General features: G+C 37.8%; 1 protein-coding gene across 2 annotated transcripts in view; it reads left to right on the top strand.

Moving 5' to 3' along the window:
• Nucleotides 1-20784, top strand: part of Fam120c (family with sequence similarity 120 member C) — a 123963-nt gene that overhangs the window by 90620 nt on the left and 12559 nt on the right. For both annotated transcript variants that reach the window (XM_021152990.3, XM_029473215.2), the window contains exon 11: nucleotides 20036-20150. In XM_021152990.3, the coding sequence (XP_021008649.1) occupies nucleotides 20036-20150 (115 nt within the window). The remainder of the gene's footprint in view (nucleotides 1-20035; nucleotides 20151-20784) is intronic.

The following is a 20784-nucleotide window of genomic DNA, read 5'->3' as shown; positions in this document are numbered from 1 at the left end:
AGCATACTTTACTATTTACTTGGTTGTCTTGTTTGTGTAGAATGTGTCCAGGAGCTATAGTATCTAAGACAAATACTATACTATTTTAATAAAGCCTGTGAATGTCCTCAACAGAAACTCTCAGTATTGTGTTCAACCTGTTTATTCTTTTTTTTTAATTAGGTATTTTCCTCATTTACATTTCCAATGCTATCCAAAAAGTTCCCAATACACTCCCCCCCCAACTCCCCTACCCACCCACTCCCACTTTTTGGCCCTGGCGTTCCCCTGTACTGGGGCATATAAAGTTTGCAAGTCCAATGGGCCTCTCTTTCCAGTGATGGCCGACTAGGCCATCTTTTGATACATATGCAGCTAGAGTCAGGAGCTCTGGGGTACTAGTTATTTCATAATGTTGTTCCACCTATAGGGTTGCAGATCCCTTTAGCTCCTTGGGTACTTTCTCTAGCTCCTCCATTGGGGGCCCTGTGATCCATCCAATAGCTGACTGTGAGCATCCACTTCTGCGTTTGCTAGGCCCCGGCATTGTCTCACAAGAGACAGCTATATCAGGGTCCTTTCAGCAAAATCTTGCTAGTGTATGCAATGGTGTCAGTGTTTGGAGGCTGATTATGGGATGGATCCCTGGATATGGCAGTCTCTAGATGGTCCATCCTTTCGTCACAGCTCCAAACTTTATCTCTGTAACTCTTTCCATGGGTGTTTTGTTCCCAATTCTAAGAAGGGACACAGTGTCCACACTTTGGTCTTCGTTCTTCTTGAGTTTCATGCGTTTAACAAATTGTATCTTATATCTTGGGTATCCTAAGTTTTTGGGCTAATATCCACTTATCAGTGAGTACATATTGTGTGAGTTCCTTTGTGATTGGGTTACCTCACTCAGGATGATGCCCTCCAGGTCCATCCATTTGCCTAGGAATTTTATAAATTCATTCCTTTTAATAGCTGAGTAGTATTCCATTGTGTAAATGTACCACATTTTCTGTATCCATTCCTCTGTTGAGGGGCATCTGGGTTCTTTCCAGCTTCTGTCTATTATAAATAAGGCTGCTATGAACATAGTGGAGCATGTGTCCTTCTTACCAGTTGGAAAATCTGGATATATGCCCAGGAGAGGTATTGCTGGATCCTCTGGTAGTATTATGTCCAATTTTCTAAGGAACCGCCAAACTGATTTCCAGAATGGTTGTACAAGCTTGCAATCCCACCAACAATGAAGGAGTGTTCCTCTTACTCCACATCCTCACCAGCATCTGCTGTCACCTGAATTTTTGATCTTAGCCATTCTGACTGGTGTGAGGTGGAATCTCAGGGTTGTTTTGAGTTGCATTTCCCTGATGATTAAGGATGTTGAACATTTTTTTCAGGTGCTTCTCTGCCATTCGGTATTCCTCAGGTGAGAATTCTTTGTTCAGTTCTGAGCCCCATTTTTTAATGGGGTTATTTGACTTTCTGGAGTCCACCTTCTTGAGTTCTTTATATATATTAGATATTAGTCCCCTATCTGATTTAGGATAGGTAAAGATCCTTTCCCAATCTGTTGGTGGTCTTTTTGTCTTATTGACGGTGTCTTTTGCCTTGCAGAAGCTTTGCAACTTTATGAGGTCCCATTTATCAATTCTCGATCTTACAGCACAAGCCATTGCTGTTCTATTCAGGAATTTTTCCCCTGTACCCATATCTTCAAGGCTTTTCCCTACTTTCTCCTCTATAAGTTTCAGTGTCTCTGGTTTTATGTGGAGTTCCTTAATCTACTTAGATTTGACCTTAGTACAAGGAGATAGGAATGGATCAATTCGCATTCTTCTACATGATAACCGCCAGTTGTGCAAGCACCATTTGTTAAAAATGCTGTCTTTTTTCCACTGGATGGTTTTTGCTCCCTTGTCAAATATCAAGTGACCATAGTTGTGTGGGTTCCTATCAGGGTCTTCAATTCTATTCCATTGGTCTACTTGTCTGTCGTTATACCAGTACCATGCAGTTTTTAGTACAATTGCTCTGTAGTACAGCTCTAGGTCAGGCATGGTGATTCCACCAGAGGTTCTTTTATCCTTGAGAAGAGTTTTTGCTATCCTAGGTTTTTTGTTGTTCCAGATGAATTTGCAGATTACCCTTTCTAATTCCTTGAAGAATTGAGTTGGAATTTTGATGGGGATTGCATTGAATCTGTAGATTGCTTTTGTCAAGTTAGCCATTTTTACAATGTTGATCCTGCCAATCCATGAGCATGGGAGATCTTTCCATCTTCTGAGATCTTCTTTAATTTCTTTCTTCAGAGACTTGAAGTTCTTGTCATACAGATCTTTCACTTCCTTAGAGTCACGCCAAGTTATTTTATATTGTTTGTGACTATTGAGAAGGGTGTTGTTTCCCTAATTTCTCTCTCAGCCTGTTTGTCCTTTGTGTACAGAAAGGCCATTGACTTGCTTGAGTTAATTTTATATCCAGCTACTTCTTTGAAGCTGTTTATCAGGCTTGGGAGTTCTCTGGTGGAATTTTTAGGGTCACTTATATATACTATCATATCATCTGCCAAAAGTGATATTTTGACTTCTGCTTTTCCAATTTGTATCCCCTTGATCTCCTTTTGTTGTCTAATTGCTCTGGCTAGGACTTCAAGTACAATGTTGAATAGGTAGGGAGAGAGTGGACAGCCTTGTCTAGTCCCTGATTTTAGTGGGATTTCTTTCAGCTTCTCACCATTTACTTTGATGTTGGCTACCGGTTTGCTGTAGATTGCTTTTATCATGTTTAGGTATGGGCCTTGAATTCCTCATCTTTCCAAGACTTTTATCATAAATGGGTGTTGGATTTTGTCAAAGGGTTTCTCAGCATCTAACGAGATGATCATGTGGTTTTTGTCTTTGAGTTTGTTTATATAGTGGATTACGTTGATGGATTTCCATATATTGAACCATCCTTGCATCCCTGGGATGAAACATACTTGGTCAGGATGGATGATTGTTTTGATGTGTTCTTGGATTCGGTTAGGGAGACCTTTATTGAGGATTTTTGCATCGATATTCATAAGGGAAATTGGTCTGAAGTTCTCTATCTTTGTTCGATCTTTGTGTGGTTTAGGTATCAGAGTAATTGTGGCTTCATAGAATGAGTTGGGTAGAGTACCTTCTGTTTCTATTTTGTGGAATAGTTTATGAAGAACTGAAATTAGATCTTCTTTGAAGGTCTGATAGAACTCTGCACTAAACCCATCTGGTCCTGGGCTTTTTTTGGTTGGGAGACTACTAATGACTGCTTCTATTTCTTTAGGGGATATGGAACTGTTTAGATCATTAACCTGATCTTGATTTAACTTTGGTACCTGGTATCTGTCTAGAAACTTGTCCATTTCATCCAGGTTCTCCAGTTTTGTTGAGTATAGCCTTTGGTAGAAGGATCTGATGGTGTTTTGGATGTCTTCAGGATCTGTTTTTATGTCTCCTTTTTCATTTCTGATTTTGTTAATTAGAATACTTTCCGTGTGCCCTCTAGTGAGTCTGGCTAAGGGTTTATCTATCTTGTTGATTTTCTCAAAGAACCAGCTCCTCGATTGGTTGATTCTTTGAATAGTTCTTCTTGTTTCCACTTGGTTGATTTCACCCCTGAGTTTGATTATTTCCTGCCGTCTACTCCTCTTGGGTGAGTTTGCTTCCTTTCGTTCTAGAGCTTTTAGGTGTGTTTTCAAGCTGCTAATGTGTGCTCTCTCTAGTTTCTTTTTGGAGGCACTCAGAGCTATGAGTTTTCCTCTTAGAACTGCTTTCATTGTGTCCCATAAGTTTGGGTATGTTGTGGCTTCATTTTCATTAAACTCCAGAAAGTCCTTAATTTCTTTCTTTATTCCTTCCTTGACCAAGGTATCATTGAGAAGAGTGTTGTTTAGTTTCCATGTGTGTGTTGGCTTTCTATTATTTATTTTGTTATTGAAGATCAGCCTTAGTCCATGGTGATCTGATAGGATGCATGGGACAATTTCAATATTTTTGTATATGTTGAGGCTTGTTTTGTGACCAATTATGTGGTCAATTTTGGAGAAGGTACCATGAGGTGCTGAGAAGAAGGTATATCCTTTTGTTTTAGGATAAAATGTTCTGTAGATATCTGTCAGATCCATTTGTTTCATAACCTCTGTTAATTTCACTGTGTCCCTGTTTAATTTCTGTTTCCATGATCTGTCCATTGGTGAAAGTCAACCTGTTTATTCTTAAACACATTTCTGACAATTTAGTCATCTGATTTTCTAGTGTATCACAGATCACAAAGCACCAAATTGTAAATTTTACCAAATATACTTTGGTAATAAAATTTACCACATACTAAATGTAATATCTTTTCTAATTTTTTATGTTAAAATACTTTGGTAAAAGCAACTTAAGGGTGAAAGAGTTCATTTTGAATCTCAGTTCAAGCATCATGGTAGTGAATTTAAAGCAGCTGAACCTGGAAGCAGTTAGTCATATTATATACATTGTCTAGAAAAAGCAACATAAGGCTGGTGCTCAGCTAGCTTTCTCCTTTTTATACAGTAAAGGATCACAACTCAGGGAATGGTGACACCCACAGTGGGTGGTTCTTCCTACCTCAGTTAACCTAATTAAGACAATCCCATCTGCATGGTGATTGTAGATCTCATGAAGTTGACAATTGAGATTAATTACCACAGTAAGCCAGACAGACAGATACTTTAACAGACAGGCCTGCTAATTGCAATGACAAATGCTAGCACACTGCCAAAAACTCAAAGGAAAAAAGATTTTTTTTTCTAGACAAGGTTTCTCTGTGTAGTTCTGGCTGTTCTGGAACTCACTTTGTAGACCAGGCTGGCCTCGAACTCAGAAATCTGCCTGCCTCTGCCTCCTGAGTGCTGGGATTAAAGGCGTATGCTACCACGCCCGGCTAAGATTATATTTCTTAAAGATTCAAAAGACACTAAAGATTAAGAGACAGTATCTGAAGGTAAAATTGCCTATTCTTAATTAGTACCCTGATGTTTATTAAATCGTCACGAGCAGGTACTATTCTCTTTCTTACCATGTGCCTTGTTGTTGAGATTTCTGATCCTTACAATAATAGGGCCAGATAGCATAACTGAGGAATATATAATAGAGCAGCGCCCAGCAGTAGTGATATAGGAAGACAAAGTAGTAAGAGTTCAAACCCCCACTTTTCTGACTGCCATTTTATGTTTTTAAAGAAGATAAAATATTTTTAGTGTAGTTTTGGGCCAGTGAGATAGTTCAGTGGATAAAAGTGCTTTATCCACGCTACAACCTGATGTGACCCATGGAATGCACCTGGTGGAAGGTGAGAATTAACCCCAGCAAGTTGTTCTCTGAACACACACATGGGCACATGCATGAGCACACACACGCACTTTTTAAAATTAGAAAGGTACTCAAAACAATTAATATAAAAAGTAGTTGAAATTTTCTAAAAATTAACTTTAAGTGAAGAATAAGTTTAAACATGACATTGCTTACCAATATCATGTGAACTCAATGTGTGAACATTGAACTCTAGCCTAGTTGAATACCAGGAACCAATCCTTCTCAATTACTTCATCTAATTATAGTTAAAAGAGGCCTCCCATGGAAATATAGTAAAATATATGTTCATAAAGTTTTTAGCAGTCCTAGAAATAGCCTTTTAGGAAAGACTTATCTAACTCAAAGGTGTACTTTTGTATATACATCACTGTGTGTGTGTGTGTGTGTGTGTGTATATACTTTTATATAGTCATCACTGAGGAGGGAGGCATACAGAAAAACTCTGAGTTTTAAGGTAGAATGTAGCCCTATTGGATATGGAGGCTAAATCTAGACAGTTGCTCAGAGTCGACATGTTGGCCCATAACCATCTATAACTCTAGTTCCAAGAAATCTAACACCCTCTTCTGATCCCTATAGGCAGTAGGCACATGTGTGGTACCCAGACATATGTGCAAAATTACTCACAAGCTAGATAAATCTGTATTTCAATTTCCCTAGTAAAACTAGGAAACAACATCATTTAATGTTTCTGCTGTATTTCCTAATGACATATCCCAGATAGGAAAACATAAACTCTACTAGGGCCAGCTAGAACGCTCAGCAGATAAAGGCATCTGTCTGAAAGCCTGATAACCCCTTTTAACTCCAGACCCATATGGTGGAAAGAAAGAGCTGACTCCCATAAGCTGTTGTTCTCTAACTTCTACATGTGCACTGTGGAACACACATATGCCCCCTCACATGCATGCATACACTCTATAAATTCAGAACATTTTAAACTTTTTGTAAAAATCAAATCTACTAAAGGAAGATTTTAGGGGCTAGTAGGGATTTCTTCTCTTAGAGGGGCTCATAAAAGCAAAGGCTCATTTGCTTTTCACCTGATTAGAAAACTGATTAATACCATAAAAGACCCCAGAAGCCATTGATTCCAACAGTCAAGCTGTGTTAGTACACTTGGGAATAGCTAGATGTACACTCTTGAGGTGAACAGTTTCTGCCAGGGGGTTGGGGGCATAGAAGAAGGACAGTAGAAGAAACAGAGCAAACTTATAGACTTGTAGAATACTGTGAACGCTTTAGACTGTGGCTTTACTAATGTGACATAGTGACCAACTGGCTGGCATAAATGACCTTTGTCCTATTAGTGAGACCTACAAACATACTTTCAAACTGCTTTGCCTGCTACTGCTGCCTTTCAGGTTGTGGCTTTGTCCAGTGGAAGCTGTGTTGACTAAAGCATAGACCAGTGCAAGGAACTCTCTGTTACTGGGCCCAGTGTTGCTTACTGGTTCAGCTAGCATTTTCAGTTTGTTTTTAAAACATCTCAATTGTAAAATGAAGGCTGGTAAGTGTCCATTGTACTAAAATATCTGGTTATTATCGAAATGCCATATAACAGGGATAATTGAGGATGAAATGGAGACAATAAATCTAGTTACTGATAAACTATAAATTATATCCATAGACATTTATGTTGCTAAATGTGGGGAAAGAGACTTATGACATAGTTACTCAAATGCATAAAAATAGAGGGAAATAACATGCAGGAAAGTTAAGCTATTGTTTTGAGACACAGTGAAAAGCATAGCTAAACCCACTTAAATGCTGTTAGTAATGTAAATATTTAGTTGTCAAACAAGATAAAAGATTCTTGTTTTGCTTAATTAAAATTAAAATATGTAGATTTGAATAGTGGTATTAAAGACAACAGAAGTGGAACAGAATTCTATATAGGCAGTAGTTTCCTAATGCAAGTAGACATGTAGTTTTCAAAAAGAAAGACCATCTAAATCTGCTCAAGGTATCAGTAAATCTGTAATTGTGAGTCAGGCTCACTCCCTTGCCCTCACCTGTATTAAAGTGGGTCTATTTCAAGCAGGACTAGCCAAGAAGACAGGGATTCCTTCTCCCAGCTCCTATTCTTGGGCTGTTATTTTACCCTGGAAAGGGAAGGCTGCCATTTGTCATCAATCCCATCCCCAAGTCCAGGTAAGTGTGGCCAAGAGGATTATTGACCCCCAACCCCACTCATAAAGGGCAGAGACTCTAATCCAGTGGTTCTCAATGTTCTTAATGCTGTGGCCCTTTAATATAGCTCCTTGTGTTGTCGTGACCCCCAACCATAAAATTATTTTTGTTGCTACTCTGTAACTGTACTTTTGGTATTGTTTTGAATGGTAATGTAAATATGCAGGATATCTGATGTGTGAGCCCTGTGAATGGGTCATTTGACCCTCAAAGTAGTCATGATCTATAGTTTGAAAACCACTGCTCCAACTGAGGCCCTAATTGACTCCTTGAAGCCCAAACGATGGAAGGAGTTTTCACAGCCATAGGGGTAAGCTACAAAGATCAGGGCTACCAACAGGAATGTATCCCCATCTTCACTACCCATCTATAGAGCAGAAGTATTACATACCATACTGGGAAAAAATCCCTACATCTAGTAAAACACTCAGATCTTTGCTGGGGCAAGCAAGCCATAAAGTGTGTATGTGTGCTGGTTAGTTTTATGTCAACCTGACAAGCTAGAGTTACCCGAAAGGAGGGAACCTCAATTGAGAAAAATAAGTATTGGCTATAAGGTATTTTGGTTTTTTAAAATTAGTTTACTTATTCACTTTACATCCCAATATTAGCTCCTTCTTCTCTGCCTAGTCCCCCACACTGCTCCTCTCCCATTTTCCCCTTCCCTTCTTCTCTTCTCTGAGAAAGGGAGCTACACCATAACACATTCTCTCTCTCTCTCTGTCTCTCTCTCTCTCTGTCTCTCTCTCTCTCTCTCTCTCTCTCTCTCTCTCTCTCTCTCTCTCTCTCTCTCACACACACACACACACACACACACACCAGCACATCAGTCACTGTAGGACTCGGTGCATCCTCTTTCACTGAGACCAGACAAGGCTGCTTAGTTAGGGAAATGTGATCCACAGCCAGGCAACAAATTCAGGATCAACCTCCACTCCAGTTGTTGGGGAACCTGCATGAAGACCAAGTTGCACACCTACTACATATGTATGTTGGGGGAGGGCTAGGTCCAGTCCATGTTCTCTCTTTGGTTGGTGATTCAGTCTCTGGGAGCCTCCGGGATCCAGGTTAGTTGACTGTCTTCCTATGGAATCCCTATCTTCTTCAGGTCTCCCAATCCTTACCCCAACTCTTCCACAAGACTCCCAGAGCTCCATCTAATGTTTGGTTATGGGTCTCTGCCTCTGTTTATGTTAGCTATTGGATGGAGCCTCTCAGAAGACAATTATGCTAGGCTCCTGTCTGCAGGCATAACAAAGTATCATTAATAGTATCAAGGATTACTTCTTGCTCATGGAATGGGTCTCAAGTTGGGCCAATTATTGGTTGACTATTCACTCCTTCTCTGCTCTATCTTTGTTCCTGCACATCTCATAGGCAGGACACATTTTAGGTCAAAGTTTTGTGGGTGAGTTGCTGTCCTTATCCCTCCACTGGGAGTCCTGCCTGGATACAGAAAGTGGCCACTTTAGGCTTCATATCCCCCACTGGGAGGAGTTTCAGCTAAAGTGACCCACATAGCCACCCTGAGACCTCCCCTATCCCAGGTCTTTGGCATGTCCTAGAAATGACCCCCCCCACACACACTGCTGATTTCGTTCTCTCTCCCCTATTCCCCCTATACTTGATCCTCCCCCTGCCCTACTCCCCTCCCCTTTCCAGCCCAGTTCCCTTTCACCCATCCATCTACAATATTTATTTTATTTCCCCTTCTGAGAAAAATTCTACCATCCTCATTTGGGCACTCCTTGGTATTTTGCTTCTTTGGGCATGTAGATTGTAACTTGGTACACTTTATAACTAATATCAACTTATAAGTGAGTGCATACCATGCATGTCTTTTTGGGTCTGGGTTACCTCCCTCAGGATGATATATTCTAGTTCCATTCATTTGCCTACAAAATTCATGATGCCCCTTTTAATAACTGAGTAGTATTCCATCATGTAAACGAACCACATTATCTTTATCCATTCTTCAGTTGAGGGATATCCAGGTTCTCCTGGATTCTATAAGAAAGCAGGCTGAGAAAGCCATGGGGAGCAAGCCAGTAAGTGGCATTCCTCCATGGCCTCTTCATCAGCTACTGCCTCCAGGTTCCTGCCTTGTTTGAGTTCCTGGCCCAAGCTCCTTCCGCGATGAACAGTGATGTAAAAGTATAAACCTAATAAACCTTTTCTTTTCCAACATGGTTTTTGGTCATGATGTTAGATCACAGCAATAATAACCCTAACTAAGAAAAGACAGGGTGGAGACTGATATAATTTAGAATGAGAAATGGAAAACTCTGTGCCTACTAGTATGTGGAAAGCAGAGGGAGGCTTAATGATAAGCAATCAGGAGGCTGATAGCTAACTAACATAGTAATGTGGCAGAAGATCCAGACATTTTATACCAAGAATCATAGAAAGAATCAGCTTCTTTGTTGTCTTCCTGAATATGTGCTAGAGTGAGACAAGACAACAAGCCATTCACTAAAGACCCATACATTCAGCCCCATCAATGAAGGGCATATGCCTCTATGGTGCAAAAGCCTGAAATAGCACCTCTGATTAAACAGCACCTGAGAATAACTATCAAGAAGCTAAATTTTAAACTAAAATCAAATGTATCTTTTTATTCTGTGTGACTTTTCAAGGCCATGCCTTCTTAGACATGACCTGTAAGCTACTTGTCCTTCGCTGAGTGTGGGGCTGAAGTGTGTAACCTCCTAACACTCTGAGATGTATTCAATGGTAAAAGGTAAACATCTAGTTGGCTGAGGAGACATAAACATATTCTTTAACAAGCTAGTGGCTTTTGCTTATTATGAGTGACAGATAGGTTAAGTTAGGGTAAAAACAAAGGAGAAAAATTTCAACAATGACATCAAGTGCTACATTATGCATAGAAAGTACAACCATTCTGAAAATCATTTGGCAGTTCCTCAGAAAAGTGGACATAGTTCTACTGGAAGATCCAGCAATACCACTCCTGGGCATATACCCAGAAGATGCTCCAACTTGAAAAAAGGACAGATACTTCACTATGTTCATAGCAGCCTTATTTATAATAGCCAGAAGCTGGAAAGAACCCAGATGCCCCTCAACAGAGGAATGGATACAGAAAATGTGGTACATTTACACAATGGAGCTACTCAGCTATTAAAAACAGTGGATTTATGAAATTCTTGGACAAATGGATGGATCTGGAGGATATCATTCTTAGTGAGGTAACCCAATCACAAAAGAACACACATGATATGTACTCATTGATAAGTGGATATTAGCCCAGAAACTCAGAATACCCAAGTTATAATTTGCAAAACATATGAAACTCAAGAAAAAGGAAGACCAAAGTGTGAATACTTCATTCCTTCTTAGAATGGGGAACAAAATACCCATGGAAGGATTTACAGAGACAAAATTCAGAGCTGAGACAGAAGGAAGGACCATCCAGAGACTGCCCCACCCAGGGATCCATCCCATAATCAGCCACCAAATGCAGAAAATATTGCATACACCAGCAAGATTTTTCTGACAGGACCCTTATATAGCTGTCTCCTGTGAGACTATGCCAGTGCCTGGCAAATACAGGGATGCTCACAGTCAGCTATTGGATGGAGCACAGGGTCCTCAGTGAAGGAGCTAGAGAAAGCACCCAAGGAGCTGAAGGGGTCTGCAGCCCTATAGGAGGAGCAACAATATGAACTAACTAACCAATACCCCCAGAGCTCCCTGGAACTAAACCACCAATCAAAGAAAACACATGGTGGGTCTCGTGTCTCCAGCTGCATTTGTAACAGAGTATGCCTAGTTGGCCATCAATGGGAGGAGAGGTCCTTGGTCCTGTGAATGTTCTATGCCCCAGTATAGGGGAATTCCAGGGCCAGGAAGCAGGAGTGGGTGGGTTGGGGAGAGGGGGGAAGGGGGAGGGGATAGGGAATTTTCAGAGAGGAAACTAGGAAAGGGAATAACATTTGAAATGTAAATGAAGAAAATATCTAATAAAAATATATATAAATAGACTTCACTAACTAAACAAGAGAAAAATTGACTAATAATATTGACTACTCCTGATCAATCTACAGATCTCTAAATGTGACAAATGGTAAATAATTCAGGCTTTCAAAGAAGACTAAACACTTTAAAGCAGTATAGATACTTTCAAAGAAGTAAATGAAAAGTTGGGGATATAGTTCTTTAGTGGTATACTTGCTCCGGATATAAGTTTAAACTCCGACACTAAAAGAAAAAAATCTCAGCTGAATAAAGCCACACATGCAAAATTAAATGAAGGCATGGTAACCTACCTTATTGTGATAGTTAATCCTGATCATCAACTTGATAAAATTGAGAAACACCTAGGAGATTAGTAAGGCATACCTCTAAGTATATCTGAGGACATGACCAGAGACAAATAGATCATGAAAGCTCTGACCTAGTAAATGGTTTAATACACGGTTGGAACTGTACAGTGATAGTGCATGTCTTTAATCCCAGCACTCTGGAGACAGGCAAGTGGGTCTCTGTGAGTTCAAGGCCAGCCTGGTTTACAGAGAGTTCCAGGTCAGCCAGGGCTGTACAGAGAAACCTTCTATCTTATAACAAACAAACAAAAACAAAAGAAAGGAAGGAGAACTATAAATGGACAATTTTAAGAGTAACGATTGAGATGGGGTCTGTAGCTACACTGTGGTGCACGTACTTAACATGCTCATGGCACTGAGTCCCCAGTTCCCACACAAGATAATGAAATACAGAGTGCAGTATGTTATTTCAAACAGTGCTTAAAGATCACGTGCATAAATACAAATGTAAAAGTCCTGAAGCATACAATAAAGCAGGCCACCAGTTATCTATAGAATACCCCACCCAGCACTATCAAAGTATACATGTTTATGTGTACATGGAACGTTGTGCATCACAGACAATATGTTAGGTGGCAGAACAAGACATGATGAATGTTAAAAAAAAGGCTTGAGTTATTCAAACTGTGGTCTGTGGCAACTGCAAATTAGGGGTAATTCATAAAAGGAAATCTGAAAAAAAGGGGGCACAAGTATATGAAAATTGAACTTCAGGGTCCTACATAATGAGTCATACGAGAAACCACAAAGGAAATTAGAAAATAGAGATGAATAAGAACAAAATGGCAACATGGTAACTTATTAGGCACATCTAAAATAATGCTGATAAATATATATCTGTAAGCGCTTTTTGTATAAAAGAAGAGAATCCTCAAACCAATAACCTAATTTTGTATATTAAACTAGAAAAAAAAAGACAAAATTGGAGTTTTACACATTGCTAGTCCCTGCTGTTTGGGAAGCCGAGGAAGGATTGCTGCATGAGCCTGGTAGTTAAGGGGGTAGTTAAAGGGCATCCAAAGCAATGGGAATGCAGTTACCTGACATGTAGTGCATGAGGTCTTGAATCTCCCTAGCACTGCAAACTGAGTAAACCCAAAGAACCAGAAAGCAGGGAACTGCTAAATCTGGATCCTCTATAAATGAAATAAGAATGCCAAAATAATAAAGTTAAATAATACACACGTTGTTAAGTTTTATTTACTGGATATATTAATTATACATAAAGGGCCTCATTGTCATTTTCAAACATGTATTTGGATCATACCCATAATATGGTCTCTTGTGATCCCCCTTCCCTGACTTAGAAAAAAACCTGAAATTAAGAATGATAAAGAAACACTACTTACTGGCTTTGGAAAAATTAAGTATGAGGAATAATATGGCAACAAATTAAGTGATAGACAAAATTGGCAATTAGTAGAAAGTTACAAATTACTAAAGTTAACTCTAGAAGAAATGGAAAATCTGTGTAAATATATAACAAGGACTCAAATAACTAATTAAAATCTACAAATAATTTAATATTGTAATTCCCAGTTTCATTATTCCCCTACAAATGATATAATTTCATTCTTTGAGGCTGAATCATACTGTGCTGTATAAATAGTACATTTTATTTACTCGTCCACTGATGGGTACCTAAACTGACTCTACAACTTGATTTGTGAGCATTGTTGCTGTGAATATGAACATGCACATTATATCCTCTCCTTTGTTATGCAGATGTTTTGAATTTGATGCAATCCTAATGTCTATATTTCCTCTTTCACTGAGCTATTGGCATCCTATTCAGAAAATTGTTACCTGTGCCAGCATCTTGAAGTGTTTCTCCTGTTTTCCACTTATAGTTTGGAAGTTTCAGTTTTATGCTAACTGTTAGGGTTTGGTTAAAGATTTACATAGAATAAAAGAGTTGGCACAGTTTCAGTCTTCTACATGGGATCATCTAATTGTCTAACTACCATTTGTTAAAATGATTCTAGCTTCTGGTGTATGTTTTTGTCACCTTTGCCAAGAAGCATATTGCTGACAATTCGGGTATACACATGTATGGTCCTCTCTTTACGTTCCATTACTATACATGCCTGTTTTGTGCCAACACCGTGATGTTTGTTGTTTCCATGGCTCTGTAGTATAATTTGAAATTGGGTGTTATGATAACTCTGGATGTGCTTTTTTCCTATTTGGGGTCTTTTCTGCTTCTATATGATTTTGAGGATTATTTTTCTAGTTCTGTGAAAAAGAAAGGTGTTGGTATTTTAATGGGGAATTATATTTAATCTATAGGTGAATTTCATTAGTATGTAGGTTTAGCAATATTAACTCATCTTATGCATGAACATAGGAGGACCCTTTCATATTTTGTCATCTTTCTTTGAGGTATTATAATTATTATTGTAGAATCCTTTCATCTATTCCACTGGTTCTCAACTTGTGGGTCACGACCTCTTTTGGGATCAAATGACCCTTTCACAGAAGTCACCTATCAGAAATCCTGCATTTCAAATATTTACATTGCAATTTATAATAGTATCAAATTACAGTTACAAAGTACCAATGAAATAATTTTATGGTTGGGGGTCACCACAACATGAGGAACCATATTAAAGGGTCGCAGCATTAGGAAGGTTAAGAACCACTGATCCAGTTAGATTTACGATGTGGTTTTGGTGTTGGCAAACAACAAACATCACGGTGTTGGCACAAAACAGGCATGTATAGTAATGGAACGTAAAGAGAGGATCATACATGTGTATACCCAAATTGTCTGCAATATGCTTCTGTGGTTTTGTTATGTTTTGTTTTTGAGGTTAAGTTAATTTATTTTTATGATTTTTTTTCTCAGCAAGTTTTTTTTCATCAGTGTGTAGGCTATTGCTTTTTTTTTTTTAATTTTTGTATCCTGTCATTCTCTAGGATCTTTTAAATATGAGATCACATCCATGAAAACACAGATAGCTTGATTTTTCTTTCCCTATTTATAGTTCTTTTGTGTTTGTCTTATTACTCTAAGATTTCCAGAAGCTTGTTGAAGAAAATTGATAATAGCGGATACTACTTCACTCGGTCAGAATAATTATAATTAAAAAGACCATAGCAAAAATTTTAAATGTTGAAAAAGTATAGGAAGTATAGCTACTTTTAAGACTACTTTGTGATTTTCTTATTTTAAATCAAATGGTTTTTAAAAACAAACAAACAAACAAACAAACAAAAACACAGCTTGGCCTACAGTAAGAAATGCTTTAACAGTGAGATACATCTCCATCAAGTTTGCCATTTTCTTTTTCCTTAAGATTTTTTTCAAAATTTTGTTTTGTGTGTGTATATGTATGTATGTGTATCTGTCTGTCTGTCTGTCTGTATATTTATGAGTATGTGCCATGTATGTGAAGATGCCTGTGGAGGCCAGAAGAGGGCATCATTTCCTGGAGCTGGAGTTTCAGGTAGTTCTAACCTACCTAATGTGGGGGCTAGGAACTGAACTTGGGTCCTCTGGAAGAGCCGCAAACACTTTACCCACAGAGCCATCTCTTAGCCCCAAATTTATTATTTTCTTAAAAGATTAAATATGTATGTATCAGATGACTCATTCATTTCACTCCTAGCTATCGCTCCAAGAGCACTGAAAAGATATGCCCACAGAAAGACTTGAATATTAATGGAAGTATTAATCATAATAGCCAAAAAGCTCAAAGAACCTTATTATCTATCAACTGGTAAGTGGATAAACGTACTGAGGTATGTCCATCAATGAAAAATTATGTAGCAATTAAGTCAAACTACTGCTTACAGGCCAGATCATGAATCAACCTTAAAATCTTTATGCTTAGGGCTGGTCAATTGTAGAGTGCATGCATATGAGGACCTGAGTTCAACCCCCAGCACTTCAAATAATTATTATGCTAAATGTTCATGAAAAAAGTCAAAGAGATATTAAGTAGCTGGAAACTTCATGGAATGGAAGTCTTACTATTATAAAGATGTCATCTCCTCAATCCATAGTTTTCATGCATTGTTTATTAGATTCAATGAACTTATTCTAAGTCTTATATCAAAAGGTAAAGTTGAATGGATGTGTTGGCACGGTCCCTTATTCCTAGCTACACAACAAAAGTAGAAGGATCCCTGTGCCTGTTCAAGGCTAGCCTGAACACATATAGTCCAACCCTATCTTGGAAAAAAAGATTACTAACCTCTTAATAACTAAAGCAATCTTGAAAAAAGGAGGAAAATACAAAGTGAAGGCTTATTATAAGTGTCTAGGACACAGAGGTATTTGCTAAGGATTATTTCGTGGAACAAAGAACTCAAGAACATATGTTCACACTGATATTCTATTGATATTGACAAAGAAGCAGTTCACTAGACTGAAGTTTTTTCAACAATTAGTGCTAGCCAATTAGATAACTTTGTAGTCAGAAAAAAATGAACTGTGGCTTAAAACCCCATGAGCTCAAAATTATCTTAAAATTATCTTACTACAGAAAGAAAGGAAAGCAGGGCACATCCTGGATCTGGTGCTGAGTAAAGAGTTCTTAGATTTGCATCAGAAAATGATTTGGAAGAGAAAATATGGACTTTATCAGAATTTAAAATCTTATCCCTTGAAAGGCCACTTAAGTTTTGTTGTGGTGTTTTTGTCTGTAGAAATAAGGATGGCCATACCTCTTTATACTTTTCTGTTTTGCAATATTAGATCAAACCTCCTCCTTCCCAAGTACTCTACCACTTGGTCCCAGCCTTTTACATTTTTCTGACTCAGAATGAACATGAAAGTTTGGAATCAGAACAAATTTGTTAATGTTAAATAAAATTAAAAGTAGAAGTGGTAGGAAAGATTTCCAATTATTAAATCATATGTTAAATTTAAGTCAATATGGTATTGGCTTGACACAAATCAACACAAAATTAATAGGCTAGTGACAAGTGTTTTTATGTTTAAAAATGTAGTATGTAATAAGAGTTTTACCAAATAAAAAGAACCTTTTCACATATAAGCTGTACTAGCCCAGTTCTAGAGACAAGAAAACTAAATCTTCCAAAGGTTAAGGCAGTTGCCTAGGGTCACAGAGTATTAGAACCTCAATGCCAAGGAAGTCAGCCTCCAAAGTATGTAATCTTTGCCACTATATTCTATAAAAATAATGGTTCTATCAGTGTGTCTACGATATCACAGGCATTTACTACATATAAGTAAATAATAGCTTACTAAAATTATAATAGAATATGCAATAGTTACATGATTATGTATAATTATGTAATAGAAAAAATGCTATCTTATCACCAAAAATGGAAAGTTTTCATGATATGGGTTTTTGTTATTTTTATATTTATGTATTTTTATTTTATGTGTATGGGTATTTTGCCTGCATATATGTCTGTTCACCATGTGCATGCAGTACCCATGGAGACCAAAAGAGGGCATTGAATCCTCTGGAACTGAAATTGCAGGCAGTCGTTAGAAATCATGTGAGTGCTGAGAACCAAACCCAAGTCCTCCACAAGAACAACAAGCCATCTTTACCACTGGATCAACTCTTCAGCCCCCATGATTTAGTTTTGACAGAGATAATCCTCAGTGGAATAATATAGTTTAGAAAATAGTGTATGATTAACAACCTAAACATTGGTAGATTTAATCATAATTATTATTTCTTCTATCCTTGCACCCCATTAACTTATTAGGCCCTACACTGTGTCTCATAACTTATTCAACATTCATTGAATAGCATACTGATTCAGTAATGGAGGTTAGCATATGCTGCAGTGAGTTACTCAGCAAATATTTATTGAGCACCTACTGTGCTATACTTTATAGTAAGAATTCAGATTAACACTGGAGTATAAATCAAACCAAGCAAAAACCTCTAATCCCTAATAAAGTAAGTTAATTCCTCCTCCATAAAGCTGTCTTTGATTCTCTAGATACATTTAGTGAGGCACTCAGAACAGCCTGCATGATCATGCCCTGTGAATTGTATTAGACTTTCTGTGAGTTTGCCTCTCTCTCAGTTGACTCCTTTAGATCATTTTTCTTTTATAATATTCAAGATGTATATAATGCAAATAATTCTGCTTTGGAAGCTCTGTTTTGGTTAAGTGTTGTTTTTTTCATTTGTTTTAGCATGACCTGATTGATAATCTTCCAATAAATATTTACCAATACCCACTCTATACCAAGGTTCATGATAAAGGAGAAATAATAAACAAAGATCATCAAGAACACCAAGGTCCTAGACCTCCTGGTAATTCACATAGACACTTGAATATATTTTCATTGTGGCTAATTAGTAAAACATTTAAACTTTATTCTTTTACTCACACAGTCTGTAATTTTCAATGTCTTTTACTTATACTTTTCATGTAATACCTTGATGACAACATTTTTTATGTGTTTTCTTCACATTTGCCAAGAAATAAAGATAAAAGGCTTTGAAATAAAAGCTTAAGTAAAGCTAAATCAAGAAACTATAAAAAGTAGTCTTCAAGTCAAAAAAGTATTGGTAAAAAGAACACTTTGGGAAAGATACAAACTATGAATTATGTGCTAAATAACATAGTATCAGAAAATATAAACTAGGTTATAAATTATGAATAAATTTCCCAAGTGAACAATGAGCAGAAAAGACAGTACAGAATGTTCTAGGCAAAGGGAAGATTTGTCGGTTACAGAGTTCCTACCTACATATCCTAGATATTTAGAATATAATTGCTAAACAAATCACAGGATTTGTTAATTCCTGCCATTCCAGAATCATTGTAAAATTCAAAGAAATTTGAGCTTGAAGAAAAATATTGGTGGTAGGGATGCTTATACTGTTTTCTCCCCAATGGAGGACAGTAGTTCAGAGAACTTTCTAGATCCCAAGCCAGATTGTGGCTCCAGTAATTATGCTAGAGTCTCCAGGAATTCATTCCATGTATTGCTCCAGCCACCTGTTGCTTTAAATGCCAAGTTCCCAAAGTCTAGAACAACTCTAGACTAGATGTTGTTCATTGTCTTATGCACCCTTAAGGAGCTAAGTACATATTTTATACTGATATATTTGTAGTTTTTTTTTTCCATTTGTCTCTTCATTCACACTATCTATAATAGTAAGACACATTCAGTTCATTGACAGTCAATTCAAATACTCGTGAATAGGTACTTAACTAGATTTCTTATCTTTAAAAATGGTACCATGTCATCGCCATCTTCACAAGCCAAAGTTCTTGGGGTCTTGGGTTCTTCCCTTCCCTTCCCTGTCCTGTAAAACCTGTGGCCAAGGGTTGGGAGTGACTAACATGCATGTAGTCCTTAATTCCACCCCTAGCACTGTGGGAAAAGAAATTCCTATGACCAAGCCTTGTGGGTTTATATGCTGGCAGCTCTTATCTTATCCCCAAACAACATCATCCCTACTGTCAGTGCCTTCATTTAGTCCATTTTGGCCACAGATTCAGTCACCTCAACTGATACATATGTCAGTATCACTCTCCTGCTCATAGTCCTTAAATGTCTTCCTACAATTCAGAGACAAAGATTTACATAATCTTATTTAGAGACTATGATATAGTGACCGACTTTATAATTTTACCCACTATCATTCAGCAATATCAAGCCAGGTGTACCTTGCCATATAATGCCTCCATATTATTCTTCCCTAGAATAAAATAGGATGCTTTATTCCTACCTTGTGTCTTATTAAATTATACAATCCCCTTGAAACTCTGCTCCTGATGAGTTTTTCAGGTGACTTCCTTGCCCACTGGACTCTTCTGTGTTCTTATAGAACTCTGTGCATTTTTTTCTTAGCATACCACACTACACTGTCAATGTTGTTCATGTCTATCTCCTCTGCCACTCAGATTTGGAATTACTATAAATTAACTCAGAGTTTGACTCCTGACAAGTTTTGGAAGTTTTTGTGTGTGCATGTTTTTTGTGTGCATTCTAGGAAAGTTTTCTCCTGAGCTACATCTCCAGCCATCATTCTTGTTATTATTTCTGGTAGTGTCTTGCTACAATGCCCAGGCTAGCCTGGAACTCTCTATCCTCCTGTTTTTCTCCTAAATAATAGGATTACAGGTGTGTGCTATAATGCTTGGCACCACTTTAGGTTCTTGAGGTCTGGGACATGAATGATGGGAACTGTGATCAAATAATGATGTTTTTGTTTCTAGATACATGGTTCAGTGGCCTGGTGGCCGAATCCTGCATCGCCATGAACTTGACACCTTCCTTGCACAGGCAGTTTCTACTCAGCTTTATGAACCAGATCAGCTTCAAGAACTCAAGGTGATTTATTCTATCTTCATTTAAATTCCTTCCCCTGCTTTTTTGGTTTTGATTTGATTTGATTTGATTTGTGTGTTTTGTTTTTTGTTTGTTTGTTTGTTTGTTTTTTGAGAGAGTCTCAGGCTGGGCCTAAACTCGCTGTGTAAGGAAAGAGGACCTCGAACTCCTGATCCATTAGCTTCTACTTCCCAAGTTCTGAGATAATAGGTGTATCCCACCACACTCACATTCTCTTGCATAAGCTCATAGGTCTACTTTAAGTCCTTTTCTTTTGGAGCTAGGGAAAGAATAATTCTATAGGTAAGTGTTTGATTTACCTTAGCCAAATAGAACCTTCTGTTAATAAAACCAAGGGATGCCTGCTATATTCTCCTACTCCCATGATGAATAAGAATACTCAGAAAAGATATTTTACAAGCCTTGTAAACCATGGTAAGATTGGCACTTATAAGATATGTTGCAGGGACCTTAGTGTCTCTACTTTCCTCTGAGTAAATATCTATCTCCTATTAGCTAATTTTATTTATTTATTTATTTATTCATTATTTATTTATTTATTTATTCATTTATTTAGTGTGTGATCGTAGGTGTGTGTGAATTACAGTATACATGTGGAGGTCAAATAACATTTAAT

This window comes from Mus caroli, unplaced genomic scaffold, assembly GCF_978045245.1.
Source record: "Mus caroli unplaced genomic scaffold, Mus_caroli_1 scaffold_5, whole genome shotgun sequence".
NCBI lineage: Eukaryota > Metazoa > Chordata > Mammalia > Rodentia > Muridae > Mus > Mus caroli.
Note: the sequence above shows the minus strand (reverse complement) of the source record. Positions and strands in the feature narration are given on the sequence as shown.